Consider the following 17,398-nt stretch of genomic DNA (forward strand, 5'->3'; position numbering starts at 1 on the left):
ATAAAAAATTGACAAAACACGAAAAGGTGGACCCACCTTCTCCGCGCGGTTTTTCGAAGAAGAGGCCGAGGTGCGGTTCTTCTTCCCTCGCTTCGAACTGAAGCGGGGAACGCATTGAAACCCCTCCCGGCAACTCTTCTGGCCTCGTCTCTCTCTCTCCTTCGTCTTCCATTTTCTCCGCTCCCACTCCTTCATTGTGCTCAAACTTGATGCGTTTTCATTCGTCTGGTTGCTTATTATCCGCTCTGTTATGAGAGAGTAAGACGTCGAAAAGCTCTTTCTTCTCCTTCCTTGCCTTTAGAGACGGTTGTTTCACCAGATTTCGGTATTCTTCTTCCTTTTTATCATTTTTCTGCATGTGTTGCATTTACAGGGTTCGGTTTCTGTTTAATGTTGAAGTAGCTTTACAGAGGTGATGTTTTTTCGTCGAGGATTTATGTGTTTCTATCATGATTAGTTTAGTACGATAACGGTGCTACATTAGGATCTTATATTTTCATTGTATAACTTTTGTTTGATCGATTAATGTTGTTCCTTTTGGAGGCTTTTCTTTTTTCCGTATGTGTGATTTTTCGGTCGGAAAGTAATTAAATGAATGATCTTCAATATGAAAGACCTTTTCTATTGAGAATTCGCTGTGTTTTCAAATTCCGAAGCAAATGTCTTATTTGGTTGGATTAGTCGAGCTCCGTGGCGTTCTTTTTTTATACGGACAGAGCTGGAAAATTAGTTTCTTGTCAAAGATCTATTAGACAGAGGTTGTCTTTCTTACTGAAACTTGTCGTTTTTCAGACTTATCGATTTTGTCTACTTTGAAGTTAATGCATCTTCGTTTTCGTATACTGCTTAAGAGAATATTAATGGACTGTATGTTCTTGTATAGTTTTCAGAGCTCACGGTTTTCTTTATGATTTTTGGCCTTGTTTCCCTTTCACAAATTCAAATGTTATTCAGTGTATAGATATATACATTTTCTCAGGCCTGATTAAATGGAATGCAGGCATAAGCTCCTTGTCTCTCTATTCATGTTTTCTCGAAGCTTATCAGAATGACCAACCACCTCTCTCCGTTCAACCAGAGAGGATAAAGAGCTCATTATGTCGGCTTTTTTCTAATTGGATCATGTTCTGGTGCCTCTGTTCTGCTTTCATTCCTTCGGCTGTTCTATCCATGTTAAAACATTGGCCGAAGTGTCACAAATATTTCTAGTTTTTGTTATTTGTGCAAAGGAAATCAAGAGAGTTTCATTTTCTTAAACATGTGTTTAAAGGTCAATTTTCTTTTCCAACAATTGAGGCTACAAAGTTATCCCTCTGTATTGAGTATGTCTACATTTTTCTTTCTTCTATGTCTGAAGTTTTAACCAGTTCAAGCTTTTCTCGGAACTTGTTTGGTTTTTAAGTCGTGTTGTAGTTTCACTTTGGTTCGCATCTTAGATCCAAGTTTCTGATTTATAATTTAATTCCCTCAAATTAGGCTTGTGATTTGCATGAATTTGTTGTGATAACGCTGATTCTATTTGATGTTTAACAACCAGTAATGGGCATCTTTGGTGCTCCATTCGAAGGAATTATCAAAGATGTAAATGGAAGAGCACTGTGCTATAAGCAAGATTGGGTGAATGGTCTCCATACGGGCTTCCGGTATGGCCGTTTAATTGTTCATTTTTTTTGGATTTTCTGAATTATTTTGACGGAGTAATATCATCACTAGTTTTTGTTGATTGAAGCTCATAATAGTTAATTTCTCTGGTTCACTGTTGTCAGGATACTAGCTCCAACAACATATATTTTCTTTGCATCTGCACTGCCAGTCATTGCCTTTGGAGAACAGCTGAGTAGGGAAACAGGTGGGTATTTCGAAAGGGAATGCAAGTTTTCACGATAAACTGTGTCTGAAGCATTCAAATATAAGCTTCATTACAAAAATGTTTTGCACTATTTAGATGCTTTTCCTTTGGCCTTGATTATATGGGTCAGTTTGAAACTCAAGGAACTAAAAGACATGGTTCATCTTTCCTATTTAGATGGACAATTGAGCACGATAGAGGCTTTAGCTTCCACTGCAATCTGTGGTATCATACACTCAGTTCTTGGAGGGCAACCGATGTTGATTGTCGGTGTTGCGGAGCCTACCATTATCATGTATACGTATCTCTACAGCTTTGCGAAAGGCAGGAAAGAACTTGGGTCCGAACTCTTTCTGGCATGGACGGGATGGTAATAAAATTCTGCCTTGTCACCTGGTTGATAGACTAAGTTTAAAGTCCTTTCCAACGCATGTATCTCCATTGTTTCTGTAGGGTTTGCATCTGGACATCTCTGATGCTAATTCTTCTAGCAGTATTCGATGCCTGTGCTATTATCACTAGATTTACAAGAATTGCAGGGGAACTGTTTGGAATGTTGATCACCGTTCTCTTCTTACAGCAAGCTATTAAGGTACATTTCGCATTTACTTCATATGAAATGAAAATTTAGGAGCCGAGCAAATTATAGATGATCTAATGATGGTGTTTTAATGACAGGGTGTGATGAGTGAATTTCATGCGCCCAGTGGTAAAGATGCAAATTCAGCGGAAAACCAATTTCAGTGGCTTTATGCAAATGGATTGCTTGCCGTTATATTCTCCTTTGGCCTGCTACTCACTGCACTAAAGAGCAGAAGAGCACGGTCTTGGCAATATGGCACAGGTTTGTTTGACAACCAAATCAAAATGGTATGCTTGCTTCATGGGTTATCTCCTACTATAAACTGAATACCCTCTGATAATGCAGGCTTCCTTAGAGGGTTTATTGCAGATTATGGGGTTCCCTTCATGGTCTTGGTGTGGACGGCATTATCATATAGCTTGCCGAGCCAGATTCCTTCTGGAGTTCCTAGAAGACTATTTAGTCCTCTTCTCTGGGAATCTGGTTCGCTATACCACTGGACAGTGGTCAAGGTAGTAATTCTGGAATTTCTCGTTTTCCTTGTACAAATTCTAAGTACTTCATACACTTTATAAACTCGGTTCTTTTATGCAAAACTGCAGGATTTGGGGCGGGTGCCACCAGTGTACATTTTGGCAGCTATTATACCAGCTCTGATGATTGCTGGACTTTACTTTTTTGACCACAGTGTAGCATCGCAGTTGGCACAACAGAAAGAGTTCAACCTGAAAAATCCATCTGCATACCATTACGATATTTTGATACTTGGGATTATGGTGATTCTCTCACTGATATTTTACAGTATTCTGGTACCCATTTTTATAAAGCTTTTGCCTGATGGAGGAATTCGATATTTCAGGTTTTAATCTGTGGACTGATCGGAGTTCCACCTGCAAATGGGGTCCTTCCTCAATCCCCTATGCATACCAAGAGCCTTGCTATTCTCAAAAAGCAGGTCTGTTAAAGGAGCTCGGATGGTATTTAACTTAATTTTTTATTTCAAGATTATTGATTAGTTAAGCTTAGACGACCACTTGGTATTTGATTTGCAGCTAATGCGTAAGAAGATGGTGAAGAGTGCCAAGGAATGCATTAAGCAGCAAGCTACTAACTCAGAAATCTATGGCAAGATGCAAGAAGTGTTCATAGAGCTGGATAGAACTCAATCTGTAAGTGTGTTTTGGAGGATTTTAGTTGACGTTGCACCCTAGTCAGCTCAAGTCATATCCAGCGACGACCTGACAATTTCTTGTGCGTGCAGACGAACTCGGTAGTCAAGGAACTAAAGAATTTGAAGAATGCCGTGGTCGGTAGTGAAGATGGAGTGACACCAGAAGGTGCATTTGATCCTGATAAGCACATTGAGATTCACTTGCCAGTTCGAGTTAACGAGCAAAGGCTTAGCAACCTTCTCCAATCTCTTATGATAGCTGCTAGTCTTGCTGCTATGCCCGTGATCAAGATGATACCCACCTCTGTTCTTTGGGGCTACTTCGCGTACATGGCGATCGACAGTCTTCCAGGGAACCAGTTCTGGGAAAGGATATTGCTGCTCTTCGTCACACCTGGTCGTCGATACAAGTAAGAGTTTTTCTGTCCTCTCATATTCTGGTACTTTTTAATAAGTGGTAATTTTCTGATTGTCTCGCTGACGGGTTTCTACCTACTGCTCGTGCTCTGTTTTAGGGTTCTGGAAGGGGATCATGCTTCATTTGTGGAAACAGTGCCATTCAAAATCGCTGCTGCATTTACCATCTTCCAGACTGTGTATCTTCTGATATGTTTTGGTGTGACATGGATCCCTGTAGCTGGAATTCTGTTCCCTGTGCCATTCTTTATGCTCATATATATAAGGCAGCACATCCTTCCCAAGTTCTTTCGGGCAGATCACTTGTACGAGCTTGATGCTGCTGAGTACGAGGAAATTGCTGGTGCTCCACATCGTGATCCTAGCCTCTCTTACAGGGTATGTCAGTTGTCAAAATTTCTAATTTTCTCAAATTGAGGCCCCAATTGTGTTGATCTTTGACAGTTCCAGATGTTGTAATTTGTCTTGACCCTAACCATAGACTCTTAAAGCCCACCCACGCAAAAGGTTAGTTGATGCGTTTCACTTTTACTAATCCACGGGTGGTGTGCGCAGGATCAGAACAGCGAAAGTGGAGACATTGATGACACCAATTTGGACGACGCGGAGCTATTAGATGAACTTACTACAAGGAGAGGAGAAATCAAGCTTAGAACAAAAAGTTTCAGCGAAGACAGGCGTTACCAGGCAAGGCGATTTTCTTATCTGATCTTGTGCTTTATGCGTCTTTATATTTCTGATCTCATCGACACAGTAAACTCTCTTCTTGCTTAAGAGAACATGTTTAACACATTTGAAGCGATGTGGAGTGACCATTCTGGCTGTGTTGCAGGTTTTCCCTGAGCAGGTCATCCCACGAAACGAGTGAGCGAGCTAAGAAGTTGATTATAGAAGAGAGAAGTGGGGGGATGACGAACATGATAATTCTGTGGAGATCGATAACCAATCAAGTGATGGCTTAAATGTATAAAAACGAAAAGAAAAAGGAAAAGTACTTACGAGCGGTTGTGATGTTTTTGTTAGTGCCCGTTAGAATGTCCACGAGAGGGTTCAGTTCACCAATAATTTTCAATCTTCCATATGTATTCTTTGATACTACAAAATGAAAATCTCATGCAGCAACATATCGCTTTTATAAATACTAGAAAACCTCTGCTGCACAAATATGTCCTTAATGGCCCCCTTAGCTTCACAAGCTTGAGAGAAGGCCCTAAAGCTCTTCAGCCATCACTTTCCCTTGCCCAATTTATGACAGTTTGGATATTGGATACACTCTTTCTTCTTATTATAGAAATGGTAAGGTTGTGGTTGGAGATTACCAACTTCTATCCGTGTCTGGTATAGGCAACACATGCCATGTATGATTTTGAATTAGGAAATTAAGACCATTGTACTCTCTCCAATCCTGCTCTTTTACAAAACAGTACGTGAAGGCTAAACCAAAAACCCAGTAGAAAGTCCTCATCTGACTTTAAAAGATACCAAACTTTAGTTTGTCCCCTTGCTTTGCCATCAATCATTGACTTCCATTCTAGCAAGATGTTCTACTTGCATTTTATTGCAGAGTTGGAACAGCACTATCTGAAATTAGTTGTTATATTGAAACCAGTCCTTTTTACGACGAAATTAAGGATTGCTGTAAAAAAAAAAAACCTTCAGCACAATATACAGAAGTCCATGAAATATTTTAACACTTAGACAAAAGAGACTTCCATGACTAAAACTTACAATTACAAGAAGTCCCCATCTGTTGCCCGTGTTTATCCCCAGTCACTGTTGATAATATTACATTTTTCTTTTGAAACAAAGGTAATAATATTACATAATGCAGTTAGAAAACAAACCCATAATAATAACAATAAGAAAATATCAAAAAAAAAAAAAAAAAAATGTTTACTGCAGGAGCATTCCATATTTTCCTTCAGTTACTTGTTGAATGTGGAAGAGCTTGTTCCAGCTTTGTCTTCTTCTCCGATACTTGGAGGAAAATTTCCTGATTATGGATGATACAGCTAAGAAGTTGATGCTGATCACACAAACTGAATGTAGATAAAAAGCTTAGGCAAAATGTTCATTTAGTTTCAGTCTAAATTGCAGCTGTTACAGATGTATACTAATACGTGATAATTGAATTGCTTACATGTTAGCCTCTCCTTCATGTTCAAGTCACCACATCCAAGGGCAAAAATAACGGACGATCCTCCAACCCGCGATATCCTACATCTCTTGTTCATCTCTCCCACAACCTTCGGTCAGATTACACAGCTTAGCCACTATTCAGAACACCTCCACTCTCAGTAAGCTATGGAATATTTTTTATGTTAATTCCATCTATTTCCATCATTCCCTTTATCCACTTTAAGCTTCAAGATAATATCAAATCTCAAGGTTAAAGGGCTAAACAAAATAGATGAAACCCATCAATGTATGGTTCAATTAAGTGCTCACTCCAGTGAATAATCGAAAGAGCTGCTCAGCACTTCAAAAAATTGTGGTCTTTCATAACCACTCCTAGTATATATCTCTATTCTTATTCATTCACCTTCTGATTGTTATCATCATGGAATCCGTCTTCTCTAATAAGAAGAAGATGATCACCGTCCCTGATTAGCTCTATATCATCAATTTCAGCTTTGTTCTCTGTAAGAACTTTTGTTGGCAAGCATCCAAATTTCTTAGCAGCCACTTTAAGCAACTCTTCCAGGGATTCTGGTAACAATACTAGTTTCCCACCCATCTCATGTTTCTCAGGACAGCTGATTGTAACTCTTATAGGAAATTCCCTGGTCATTCCATTATATCTAGTTGGATCCACAGAAGGTGAAAAAGCACTCCTCTCATTCACATGAGCAGCCGACATGATCCCAAAAAGAGAGTTGTGGAAATTGTTAGCCTTACGTCTTTGATGGTTGCCAACACCCCAAGGCCCTTCACTAACAATGGGTGCATTACTCTCATTTGAAAAATGACGAATCATAGGTTCACTCTTAAACTTCCCAAGGAATTGAACTCCAGGTTCACAGACAGTGATGGAAGACTGACAACTACCCTCTTTTTTGGCCTGGAAGAGAGCCTTGATCTCTTCATGACCCTGTTGATCAGCCAGATCCCGTGCTGTCCAACCATGCATATCAGGTTTATCCATGTCAGCACCTTTATCAAGCAAAAATTGAACCATTTCAACATTTCCTTCACAAACTGCAAGATGGAGAGCCGTTGTTCCATTGGCCTTGGCTAGGGTGAGATCTCCTCCATACTTAAAAATATCTTGGAGAAGGTCCAAGCTGTTCTGCTCAGCTGCTGTGCATGCAAAGTGAGCTACATCCCCAGAAGTGATTTTTGCTCCGTTGTCTACTAACAATTTAATTACAGGCTCATGTCTTCCAAGAATTGCTTCCCATAAAGGAGTACTACCATCTGAATCTATGACACATAAACACAAGGGTTGATTTTGTGAATAAATCAATTAAGTCAGACCCACAAATGTTCTATACTAATATGTAAAAAAAAGAAGGCAACAACTTATTCTAACTTCCAATGACGCTGTATAATAAGCACCTAGGTTTCAATTATCGACAGGCAGGAATGACCTTCAGTTCATTAACACTGGCTCAATGCAACTAACCCCATAAAGAATAAGCGACAGAATATTGCATATTGTTGAATAACTATATAAGAACAACTGCTTTACATAATTGGAGCTGCAAATGAGTGAGGAAGTGCAAATAACAGGGGAAATACCCATTTCCTTAATACCAATGATTTAAAAAATCTAGAATAAATAGTGGTGAAAATGCAAATAAACATGCATTGTTTGCAGGAGCAGGAATTGTAACATTCGTTTTTTTCAAGGGTCCCATAGACCACCACCAATGGCATGCCATCTTTTGTTCAGGGTTGGGCGTCTCCATATCAGGATCCTTGAAATTGACACGTATAGTGTCTCAGACAGTAACTTTCTGTCTCGGCCAAAATCCTAGACATATTGGGTGATACATAAGACGTATAGTGGACTGACTCACCCAGGATTTTGGTCAGCAAGGCGTTTCAAAGACCTTCAACAGCCAACAGGCGTAACTATGACCATGTGGTTATACAGTAACAGCTCAAGTAGAATTGCTATTGTGAAGAGCTGGGAGGAAGGCTGATAAGCCCTCAGAAGCCCCATTAACTCTTCCAGCAGAACTGCTTTGCACACACTAAACATGGCAAGTGGTAGCACATTGGTAACTGAAAAGGTTATGCAGATACTCTGTACAACACTGCATTTTTTGTACTATAAGAAACATACATGAGCACATCAACATATAGCTGAACAGAGAATACCCTATCAACTCATAGGACAGACATTGTAGAAATAGACTTTCCTTTCCAGATTGGAGTTTTCAAATTGTTAGAAAATTTTAGATCCATACCTCGACTATTGGGGTCTGCACCATAATCCAGAAGTATCAGAACACAGCTCTCGCTTCCTCTAGATGCTGCTATATGCTGATTAAATATAAGATAAAAAATACACAATTAAACAAATGTATGAGAGGTAGTGGAAAGACTCTTCATACATAAACAAGTGGACAAGAAAGAGATACCAGTGCCGTTCGCCCACTGCTGTCTGACTCATTTGGATCCAAACCTCGTCTTAATAATTGGTTCAATAAGAGATCATCTCCTCTGAGAGCTGCAAAGCATAGACTGAGAGGCAAGTCCATCCTACCTCGAGCCAGCATATGCTCTGTCTCTGCTAGCACTCCTTGCATTACCGGATCTTTGAGCTCTTTCAAATGCTGCTCCAAACAGATAAACCCGAAATTGATGACAGCACAAAAAGAGCTTCAAATTCAACTCCAGTTCTAATTTCAGAGGAATTCAATACCTGAAGAAGATTGTTCATAACAACAGTTCCATCACCAACATTGGACTGAACAATATTCAAAAACGAAGTACGATTCAAACGCAGCAGCTGACACAACCGCTTGGTCCGGACTGTAAATAGCTGTGGCCTATAACAGAGCACTCCAATCTCCCCAAAAACATCTCCTGCTTTTAGCTCTGTGACAACCTACAGAACAATTCATAGTGGTCATCTTAATAGTGTTTACAATCAAGTTTCAGTCAAAGAAGTCCTGAATTTCCTAAGCAACCCTAAAAGCTAATCTAATTCAGACTTGCCTGTTCAGCTCCATTTTTGTATTCCAGAAGATCCTGTGGTAAAAGTGTGAAACAGAAATGTTGTTAACTCTAACAAATAATAGGATTTATCATTTAAAAGAAAACAAATAACAGGAATTTAGAATCAGAACTAATTCTAGATGACAGAAAGAATAGAGAGAACATAAGCATAGGATATGCTACTTACCACAGCGCCAGTCACAAGCACGTAGAAATCAGTTGGAGCTTCATTCTGCAAGATCACATCTTCTTTGGGTGGAAAATATTCAGCTTTCATCTCTGAGACCTTTAAAAATTACAGAAACTACATAAATAAGAATAAAAACCAGGGAAGAAATACCAAGGAATAATTGGTGTGATATGTTAATTGTGGCTTACAAGCTGAAAAAGCATGTCATTTGAGACACCACGGAATAAATACACCTTATCAACGAGGCCGTAGAAGAGAAAGTGGGATATACTCGACCGAATGGCCTTGGGGAGAGAATCAAGAGTTTCTTGCTGTTGTAGTCCCTCAGAATCTGTTCTGAACTTTAAACATAAGTGAGCCAGCATCTGATCTTGAAGACGAACAGGAAGTAGGTTTCTTTGTGCAAAGCTTGAAGCAGCTTGGATTGTATCTCTCTGTAATTGAAACAGAAAAAATGATAATCTTTTCGTATCTCCTAAGTGGTACATTGGAGAACAAATCATTGATTTACAGTGATTTTTATATCTGCCAAAAGGTAAGTTGGAAAATGAATCACTGATTTACTTTGATATCAACAACTTTCGAGATAGTTGCAATAAGAAAATTCTGAAAATACACAATACAACAGGTAGCAGCCATATGCATAACAGATAACATACTTCTTCCAGAATCTTAGAGGTAAGTTCAAGAAAGAGAAACTCACAAACTTTCTTGTTCGGCTAGTTCCATGGACAACCAAATTGGTCATGTTTCCTATCAGATATGCAGTCAACCCAAGGTTGAATAGCATGTAGAAGATGTCAAAGATCATCTCCCTTGTGTTAGTAGGATGGAGATCACCGTATCCGACTGTTGTGAGGGTGGTAATTGACCAGTACATTGAGGTCACATATCGAACCCAAAGGCTACGTTGTTCAAAGTCTTTCATAGCAACTCCAATCCATGTCTTATCGGGATTAGGATACCTTGCAGCTAGAAGATAATAAAAGCACCCAGCACAATGAACTGCAAATAAGGTCACCTAAACAAATAACTGAGCCAAGTAAGCATCGAGAAAATGAAAGATTACATAGAAGAAAGTTCACAAAGGTTTTATCCAATACATTTCACAAAAATATTATCCAACAGACTTACACAAACAAGCTTGGCGCATCGGACCCAAAAGTAATTGAACTTCCTGTCTTTCTCCAACCTGTGCATTTTTTAACCAATGATAAGTGTGCTCAATATATCCAACTCGCTGTTTCGCTTGAGTCAGTTATTTAAAGGCTTAAACATTGAAGCTATAAGATGAAACCAAAGGATTAGGCAAAAAAGTTTTGACTAAGTCTACTGTTTCACCTTGCAAAAAGAGCACTAACTCTTCGGAGTCGCCAGAGCCTAAGCATGTTGAAGAAGCCATATGAGCGAAGATTTGGAGGTAACAGCTTCCTTGCAATTTCATTGGGGATTGTGGATGCAACATCCAAAGCCAACCAAGTGCTTGAGTACCTCCAAGCGATTTGCTTAGGATTATCCACAAGAAGATAAGTTGTTTTGTCAAGGTAAGCCACAAAGAACGTAAGGATTATATCAATGGCAAAGAATCCATTGACTACGTTATCAGCCACAACCAGAGGCCCTCTCGGTCTCTCCAGGAAGCCAAATTCAAATGGAGATACCCAAGCAGTATAAACAACGAGAGTCACGAGAAATGTCTCCCAGGCTCTGCATTTGCAGAAGAATCAGTATTAAATAGTGTAAAGCTCAACAAATTTGCCTTGTGAAAGTAGTACTCCCATCACTCCGTCCTATGGAACTCTTAACAGCACTTAAAGAGGAAAGACTGAAAGACAAACGACAACAATTATCCTTTTATTAAACAATTTAGTCTTGAACATCAACTATAACAAAGAGATCCACTCCTCCAGTCCCCAAAAAAAGATTATCTATTACTCCATACAATTTAAAGTCACAAAAAAACCTTTAACTGATCAATCACAAATAGAATTAAGAAAGCCACTTCCTTACACAGAAATGTGAAAGACAAACAAACAGAACCCTTTTCAAAGTTAAGTTTAAGAAAAGATCACGTAGACGACCATCCAGTAAGGTCTCCATATTCAAAAAGGTCCCAAAACATTGTAGGCGGTGAAACCATATGGACCTGAAATCTTGAATTGCAAGTCAAGAGCAAAACAGCATGCAAGCTAAGTTTAAAAAGAAATAATATATGCACAAGATGCAAAAAAGTTTCCCCATGTAATGAAAATCACCAATGCATTCTCAAAACTAACGCAACCAAAATTTCCAGCAAAACAGAAGGAGACAATATTTGTGGCTAAAATATTCTAACATTGCCTACAAAAGAAAACAAGAAACCAAACATTGCTTATAACGTCTTGTACAGGAAGCCTATATGATCCAAGGAAAACCCAACCTTCCTGACGGCGAGCTCCACGATCAATCACCCATTAGCAGTTCATGCAATGGATAGCAAAAGGGGGAAACAAAATCCTCCACCATGACAGAAGCCACAATAATAAAAACATGAGCAAAAACCACTAATTCCACTGTTCAACACATACATATAAGAAACTAAACAAGAACTCGAATTGAGAAAAAGGAAAATATCAAGCTTCTGAAACAAATTGAATCGCGTGCCACACACACTGAAGAATTCCACGGAAAAAGATCTGACCGCTTCGACCATTCTCTTCCACAAGAAAATTAAAACAAAAAAGCATAAGGCCACGGTTGGATGCCAAAAAGAAAAGAAACCACCGGAGAGAAACAATTTTCCTACGCTCTTTCTGCCAAAAAAAAAAAAAAAAAACAAAGAAACCTCTCGTGAAGTTCGATAGGCTAATGCAGATAGCAGCACCAACCGCAACTCCGTCAACCGCAGTAAGAGAAAAAAAGGAGATGTCTCACCCGTAGCGGCGGTCGTAAGGCGAAATAATGAAAGAGCGGAGCCTAACTCTTCGGTTACTTCGTGCACCAAGGGAAGGCAGAAGACCACCAGAAAGGCTGAATTGGCTTCCATCTCTGGAAACCTGCTCAGTCCCAGGATGGCCACACATGACAGTAAAAACGCCTCCCCTTTTCTGCCCCGCCATTGTTGACGCCACAGGATCAAAGCTGGCGAAGCAATCTGGATATCCTGCTTCTCCCTCCGCCACGGGACGTTTTTATAAGCTTCGTCACTTTCCCGTCTCCTCCGGTTCTCTTCCCTCATACCTTAGTCGGGTTCTTTACCGTAGCTTAGACTAGGCCGTCTCTAGGTAGGGTCGATCGAAACAATATAGGAATTAGGGAAACATTAAAAAATCACACCCCAACAAATGACCACTTTGACCTTACTTACCTGTCTCTGTCGTTGGAGCCAGTTCTGGAATTGAAAGACGCCATAAGTTGAGGATGTGTTCTCGAACGGCGCGGAGCCGGCGACGATGAGGTTTCCAGAGCGGCAGTGGGCGAGATGGACGTGTGAAAGAGTTCTAACCCTTGGTTAAATGGCTGGACTCTAACGAAGAGTTAAGAGACCCAAGTAGAAACACATGCTTGTTTTAATCGGATCTAAAAACAAGCTAAAATCCGATCGACTGATCCGAGTTCGGAGTTGACTAGACAAATAAAAAAACATGCTAATTTGTAGGCATGCCGGACGTCAGACGTGAGGGACGTGGGACGAAGCGAGATGGATGTCGTTGACGTCAAAGACGAGAGCTTTTACGTCTTTTGACACAAATTATAGAAAGTCAAAGCCGAGCAATCGGAACTCGGGATCATCTGCCCTTACTGTTATAGCTAAGAAACAGTGAAATGTCAGGAATACCCTTACTGATATCAAAGCGTTATTTTTCTCTCTTCTGAGTCGTTCTCCTCGGGCGGGCGACGACGAAAGGCTTGTAGATTCAAAATGGATGGCGGAAAGGTGTGAGATTCAAAGCGGATATTTTTTTTCCTGGGGCTGAGAGGAAGTCGACTAGCAACCTCTGCAGACGACGACGATATTTATGTTTTTAACGTTGCATTGATTGAGTAGAGATGGTGATGGGTGGTGGGCCAAATTAAAGGAAGCTTCCTTCTCCGGCTACGTTCATCCTTTTCTGGAGATAGAGCTTGCAATCTACATTATTAACAAATCTTACTATGTTCTTCATGTGAAGCTACCGAAAGGGTGTTTCATACTGACTTTCAAATTCATCACCAAAAGGGAGATTCCATTCTTCTGTTCTCCTTTTCCGCCCCAATTACCGTCTCATTCCGTCGATTAATTAGTTTCACTTTTGCCCATTTTTCCCCATTAGATGATCTTCGGATCTTTCTCCCTGATCTTCCTGTTGAGTGCAAAAATGGGTGCGGACGTACTCGTCTCTTCGAGTCCGAGAAAGGTGTTTTCTGTAAACCAAGCTAGGACTTCAACCTTTTTTAATGTGCGAATTCTGATCCAATTTTTGGTTTTTCATTTCAACACTCGGTTTGCTTTTCAATAAGGATTGAGGATTTGCATAGAAATTCCTTTGGTGAAACTGCAAATACAAGCAAACATTCGTCTCTACTTGCACTCCTGCATAAAAAACGAATCCGTCAACTGAGAGCAGAATGGGAAAAGTGACGAAGCCTGAAACGTATTAGGAATCCCTTTTCAGGTAAATGCACGCATGCAATCGCAGTTTTCCAGTCGTCAGCATGCACTGAATTCGGAATTTAGAACTTCGATAGATGGAGTTCTGGATTTATATATATAAAAGATTTCTGTTTCTTTATTTGAATCTGAATGCGCTGTTATATCTGATAAAAACGAGACAGGAATACTAGTTTTTAAAGCCAAGTTGGAACGACGAAATGGGTTTTTATCCACTCTGCATTGATGGTACGTCGATACGGAATTTAATACACCAAGTCTACCATTTTTTTTCTTAACAAAATAAAATGGAAGTCAACTGTGTTAGCACGAGTTCCATATCCAGTCTAATAGAATATGGAACGCTAAATATTTCTCAACTGTAACTTCTTAGAAAATGTTTCTGCTTTAATTCACTTTAATCAAGCTAAACCCAATTAAGGTATTGTTTAGTTCTCCAGAATCATGGCAAAGAAACAGATAAAAATGGCGTTCATCGTCGAATTTTGTCTGGTAAAGCTCCCAGAACCCACCATGTCGAAAGGCACCATGGCTGGTTCCCCTCTCCGTCGTCAGAAAAGTGAGAAGTCCAAGTGATTAAAGTTTGAAAAGAGATCTTCTTTTTAGCAGATGCTAACTACATCTTCCGACAGCCAACATGTTCGCATTTTCTGAAAAGCGAGAGGCAAATAATGATGTTGTCTCTCTTGTGCTGCTGGAGAATTTGTCTTCTTCTTCGACCGGCCAAACGTTGGAAAGAAAAAGAGTCAAAACTACTGGCTCGTCGCTCTTTCACACTTCTCTACCCCAGGTTCAATTCATCTTCCAACATCGTAGACGTCCCTCGTTTTCCTTGAAATCATTCAGGAAGCTAATTATCTAATTAGCTAGTGAAAGTTACAGTGAATTATGTTTTTCATGTTAGTGTAAACAATAGAAAATTTAGTGAAAAATAATTTTTTGTATTAATGTATAAGTGAAAGTTAGAGTGGAAAGCACATCAAATAGTTTAGTAGATTTAATTTTTATATGATAGTTTTTATTTAAATTTTCTATTTATAGATTAAATTTTTTTAATTAAATATAAAAAATACTTCAATGAATTTTTAAATAAAAAATTATATAAATAGAAAAGGGTATTTTATTATATAAAATTAATTTAATAGATTTAACTTTTATTTTCGATAGTTTATTTGAATAAACTAAAATAAATTGCAACTTGTTTTAAATTAATAAATAAAATTTAAACAAGTTTATTTAATATATAGAAAACATTAAAAACACTTAATTTTATAATATAAAAATACCTAATCAAAATTTTAATTTTTAATATTTAAATTCTCATTCTTAAATTAGAATTCAAATATAATAATAAAATCATGAATTTCTATAAAAAATGAGGGTATTTTATTATATAATATTACTTTGATACATTTATTTTTTATAATATAATTTCATTTATCCATTTTGTTAATAAACTAAGATAAATTTCAATTTTTTAAAATAAATAAATAAATTTTAAATTAAATTAAGAATTTAAATTTAATTAAATGTATAAAATAAAATACTTAAACAAATGCTTAATTTTATTATATCCAAATACAATAGTAAGAGGGTAGAATGAGCATAACAAGAGTGAGAAAACGAGTGAAAGTGAAATCACTAGCCTTAGGGAGTGATTTCACTTTCACTTGTTTTTCTTAAGAATAAGTGAAAGTGAAATATCTTACAATATAAAGTCTTTCTGTGATTCCAAATCACTAGGTAATTCACTTTCAATTTTGGTCAGAATGTCACTTTTGGTTTTTCTCCTCTCCAAATGCTATGTTTATTGGTCAGCCTATCACAATTTGTGCATAAACCTCACATTACAATATAAAGTCTCTCTGTGATTGGATTAACATGGACATTCATATAATGCAGATAAAATTCAGCACTGGGTTTCCCAACTAAGAACTAGAAGTAGGGTGGCTTCGAACCGAGCCGGCTTGTTTGAGTTAATGAGCCGAGCTTGACATAATCAAGGTTCGGCTCGAAAGCTCGCGAGCCGGCTCATTAATAGGCGAGTCGCGGGATCGGGAGCGGGGGGGACGTCGAGCCCTACCGTCCGCCGCTCTGGCCGCCTCTGTCGGCGTCGACAACTCCTCACCGGCCGCTACATCCCCTCTGATTTCTTCGCCTCCTCTGTTTTCGTCGCCGCGCCTTCGCTCCCCGTCGTCTCGGCGGAAAACCAGAGAATAGTTAGAGTTTCCTAATTTGGGAGAAATAATTATTTGAATAAGTATTTGACAATTGATGATATAATGCTTTTAGCATAAGGCAATTTTCATAGCAATTTTGTATTTGATATTTTATTTGATTAAAAATTTATCGATAAGTATAGTAATATATTAGATTAATTATTAATTTTTATTTATTTCCTTAGAAGTGGTAATAAGAGGTTCATTTAACTTTCCTAAGAAAATTTTAAAATATTTCTTGTAATTTTCTAATAAGTCTCAAATAGTAATAGGATTTTATTTAAAAGTTTTTTTGGAAATGTGTATCCTAGGAAAAATATTTCTAGATTTTTCTAGAATATAAATTTTCAATGAGGGGCACTAAGGAGGTCATAGTAAATTTATGGCCTGATTCAAAAATTAAAAAATAAGCTAGACAATATTTGGGGTAAAAAAAATTAATATTGGTGGGTTCTAATCCATTATCGAGATTCAATCCCGAACTTCTCCTATTATTTACATGTAGGTTAACTTCGAACTTGGCTAGAGCTTGAACTCGAACTCGGTTAAAATTATTATGCTCGAGCTCGATTACAATTTTAGGCTTGAGGCTAGGTCGACTCTAGCTCGAGTTTGAAAACATTAATTCAAATTCAGCTCGAACAAAGGAAGGTTTAGACTCAGCTAGATTTGATGCCACCCTTATGCTCAATTTTAAGTAGAGGTTTGCCTAATTTTATGTAAAATGTATGTATAATTTTATATATTATTTTTTTGACATATATTTTTAAAAAAAGTTTAAATGTATGTTAGAGTTCGAACTCGAGACATGTAATTTTTGAAAAATTTTAAATGAATGTTAAAGCTCGAGCTCGGCTCGAACTCGGTTAAATTTATTGGGCTCGAGCTCGATAACAATTTTAGCCTCGAGTTCGAGTTCAAAATATTTAAATCAAGCTCGGCTCGAACATAGGCAAGTTCGGGCTCAGGGCTCGGGGCTCGGTTCGGCTCGATGCCACCCCTAACTAGAAGTACACAAGCCATTACATATAAAAAAACATCATTTTTTTTATTTTCATAATCTATATTTTTGGTTTGAATATAATTTGGATGAGATGCTTGTAGAGAAAGAAATGGGAGTCCATATTCTCTTCCCTATTTTAGAAAAAGAAAAAAGAAATAAAGTGGCTA

General features: G+C 38.3%; 2 protein-coding genes across 5 annotated transcripts; one reads left to right on the forward strand and one right to left on the reverse strand.

The window, feature by feature from the left end:
• Positions 1 to 47: 47 nt before the first annotated feature.
• On the forward strand, positions 48 to 5,087 carry LOC137945391 (boron transporter 4). 2 transcript variants are annotated; one of them, XM_068791263.1, is made up of 14 exons: positions 48 to 325; positions 1,538 to 1,643; positions 1,767 to 1,849; positions 2,027 to 2,219; positions 2,303 to 2,441; positions 2,528 to 2,693; positions 2,778 to 2,944; positions 3,035 to 3,208; positions 3,292 to 3,387; positions 3,485 to 3,601; positions 3,694 to 4,013; positions 4,119 to 4,398; positions 4,576 to 4,707; positions 4,853 to 5,087. In XM_068791263.1, exons 2-14 carry the CDS (start codon positions 1,540 to 1,542, stop codon positions 4,886 to 4,888), a joined length of 2,007 nt encoding a protein of 668 aa, XP_068647364.1. In that variant the 5' UTR covers positions 48 to 325; positions 1,538 to 1,539; the 3' UTR covers positions 4,889 to 5,087. The 2 variants fall into 2 exon arrangements, with proteins under 2 accessions (XP_068647364.1, XP_068647365.1); XM_068791264.1 differs by having other exon boundaries at positions 4,582 to 4,707.
• A 627-nt stretch (positions 5,088 to 5,714) lies between these two features.
• Positions 5,715 to 12,835, reverse strand: LOC137945404 (potassium channel AKT1-like). 3 transcript variants are annotated; one of them, XR_011110993.1, is made up of 13 exons: positions 12,726 to 12,835; positions 12,293 to 12,638; positions 10,721 to 11,086; positions 10,514 to 10,571; positions 10,083 to 10,400; positions 9,568 to 9,813; positions 9,377 to 9,475; positions 9,190 to 9,222; positions 8,894 to 9,079; positions 8,610 to 8,804; positions 8,436 to 8,511; positions 6,161 to 7,443; positions 5,715 to 6,013 (listed from the first exon to the last, which is right to left on the reverse strand). XR_011110993.1 is itself a non-coding variant. In XM_068791286.1 (12 exons), the coding sequence occupies exons 2-12, from the start codon at positions 12,475 to 12,477 to the stop codon at positions 6,551 to 6,553; spliced, it is 2,655 nt and encodes an 884-aa protein (XP_068647387.1). In that variant the 5' UTR covers positions 12,478 to 12,638; positions 12,726 to 12,835; the 3' UTR covers positions 5,715 to 6,550. The 3 variants fall into 3 exon arrangements, 1 of the variants encoding a protein (XP_068647387.1); XR_011110992.1 differs by having other exon boundaries at positions 5,715 to 6,059; XM_068791286.1 differs by having other exon boundaries at positions 5,715 to 7,443.
• Between the last annotated feature and the right edge of the window lie 4,563 nt (positions 12,836 to 17,398).

Source organism: Aristolochia californica, unplaced genomic scaffold, assembly GCF_029961685.1.
Source record: "Aristolochia californica isolate CCGP_79_NKW_82.1479 unplaced genomic scaffold, dmAriCali1.0.hap1 SCAF_12, whole genome shotgun sequence".
Lineage (NCBI taxonomy): Eukaryota > Viridiplantae > Streptophyta > Magnoliopsida > Piperales > Aristolochiaceae > Aristolochia > Aristolochia californica.

What these genes read in the sequence shown, in the direction of transcription:
- LOC137945391 (XM_068791263.1), top strand. Translation starts at nt 1,540, where the DNA reads ATGGGCATCTTTGGTGCTCCATTCGAAGGAATTATCAAAGATGTAAAT. An exon ending in TTTTGATACTTGGGATTATG is followed by an intron (nt 3,209 to 3,291) that starts GTGATTCTCTCA and finishes TCGATATTTCAG; the next exon opens with GTTTTAATCTGTGGACTGAT. An exon ending in ATCCTAGCCTCTCTTACAGG is followed by an intron (nt 4,399 to 4,575) that starts GTATGTCAGTTG and finishes TGGTGTGCGCAG; the next exon opens with GATCAGAACAGCGAAAGTGG.
- LOC137945404 (XM_068791286.1), bottom strand. Translation starts at nt 12,477, where the DNA reads ATGGCGGGGCAGAAAAGGGGAGGCGTTTTTACTGTCATGTGTGGCCAT. An exon ending in ATGACATGCTTTTTCAGCTT is followed by an intron (nt 9,476 to 9,567) that starts GTAAGCCACAAT and finishes TAATTTTTAAAG; the next exon opens with GTCTCAGAGATGAAAGCTGA. An exon ending in ACAAAAATGGAGCTGAACAG is followed by an intron (nt 9,080 to 9,189) that starts GCAAGTCTGAAT and finishes ATTGTTCTGTAG; the next exon opens with GTTGTCACAGAGCTAAAAGC.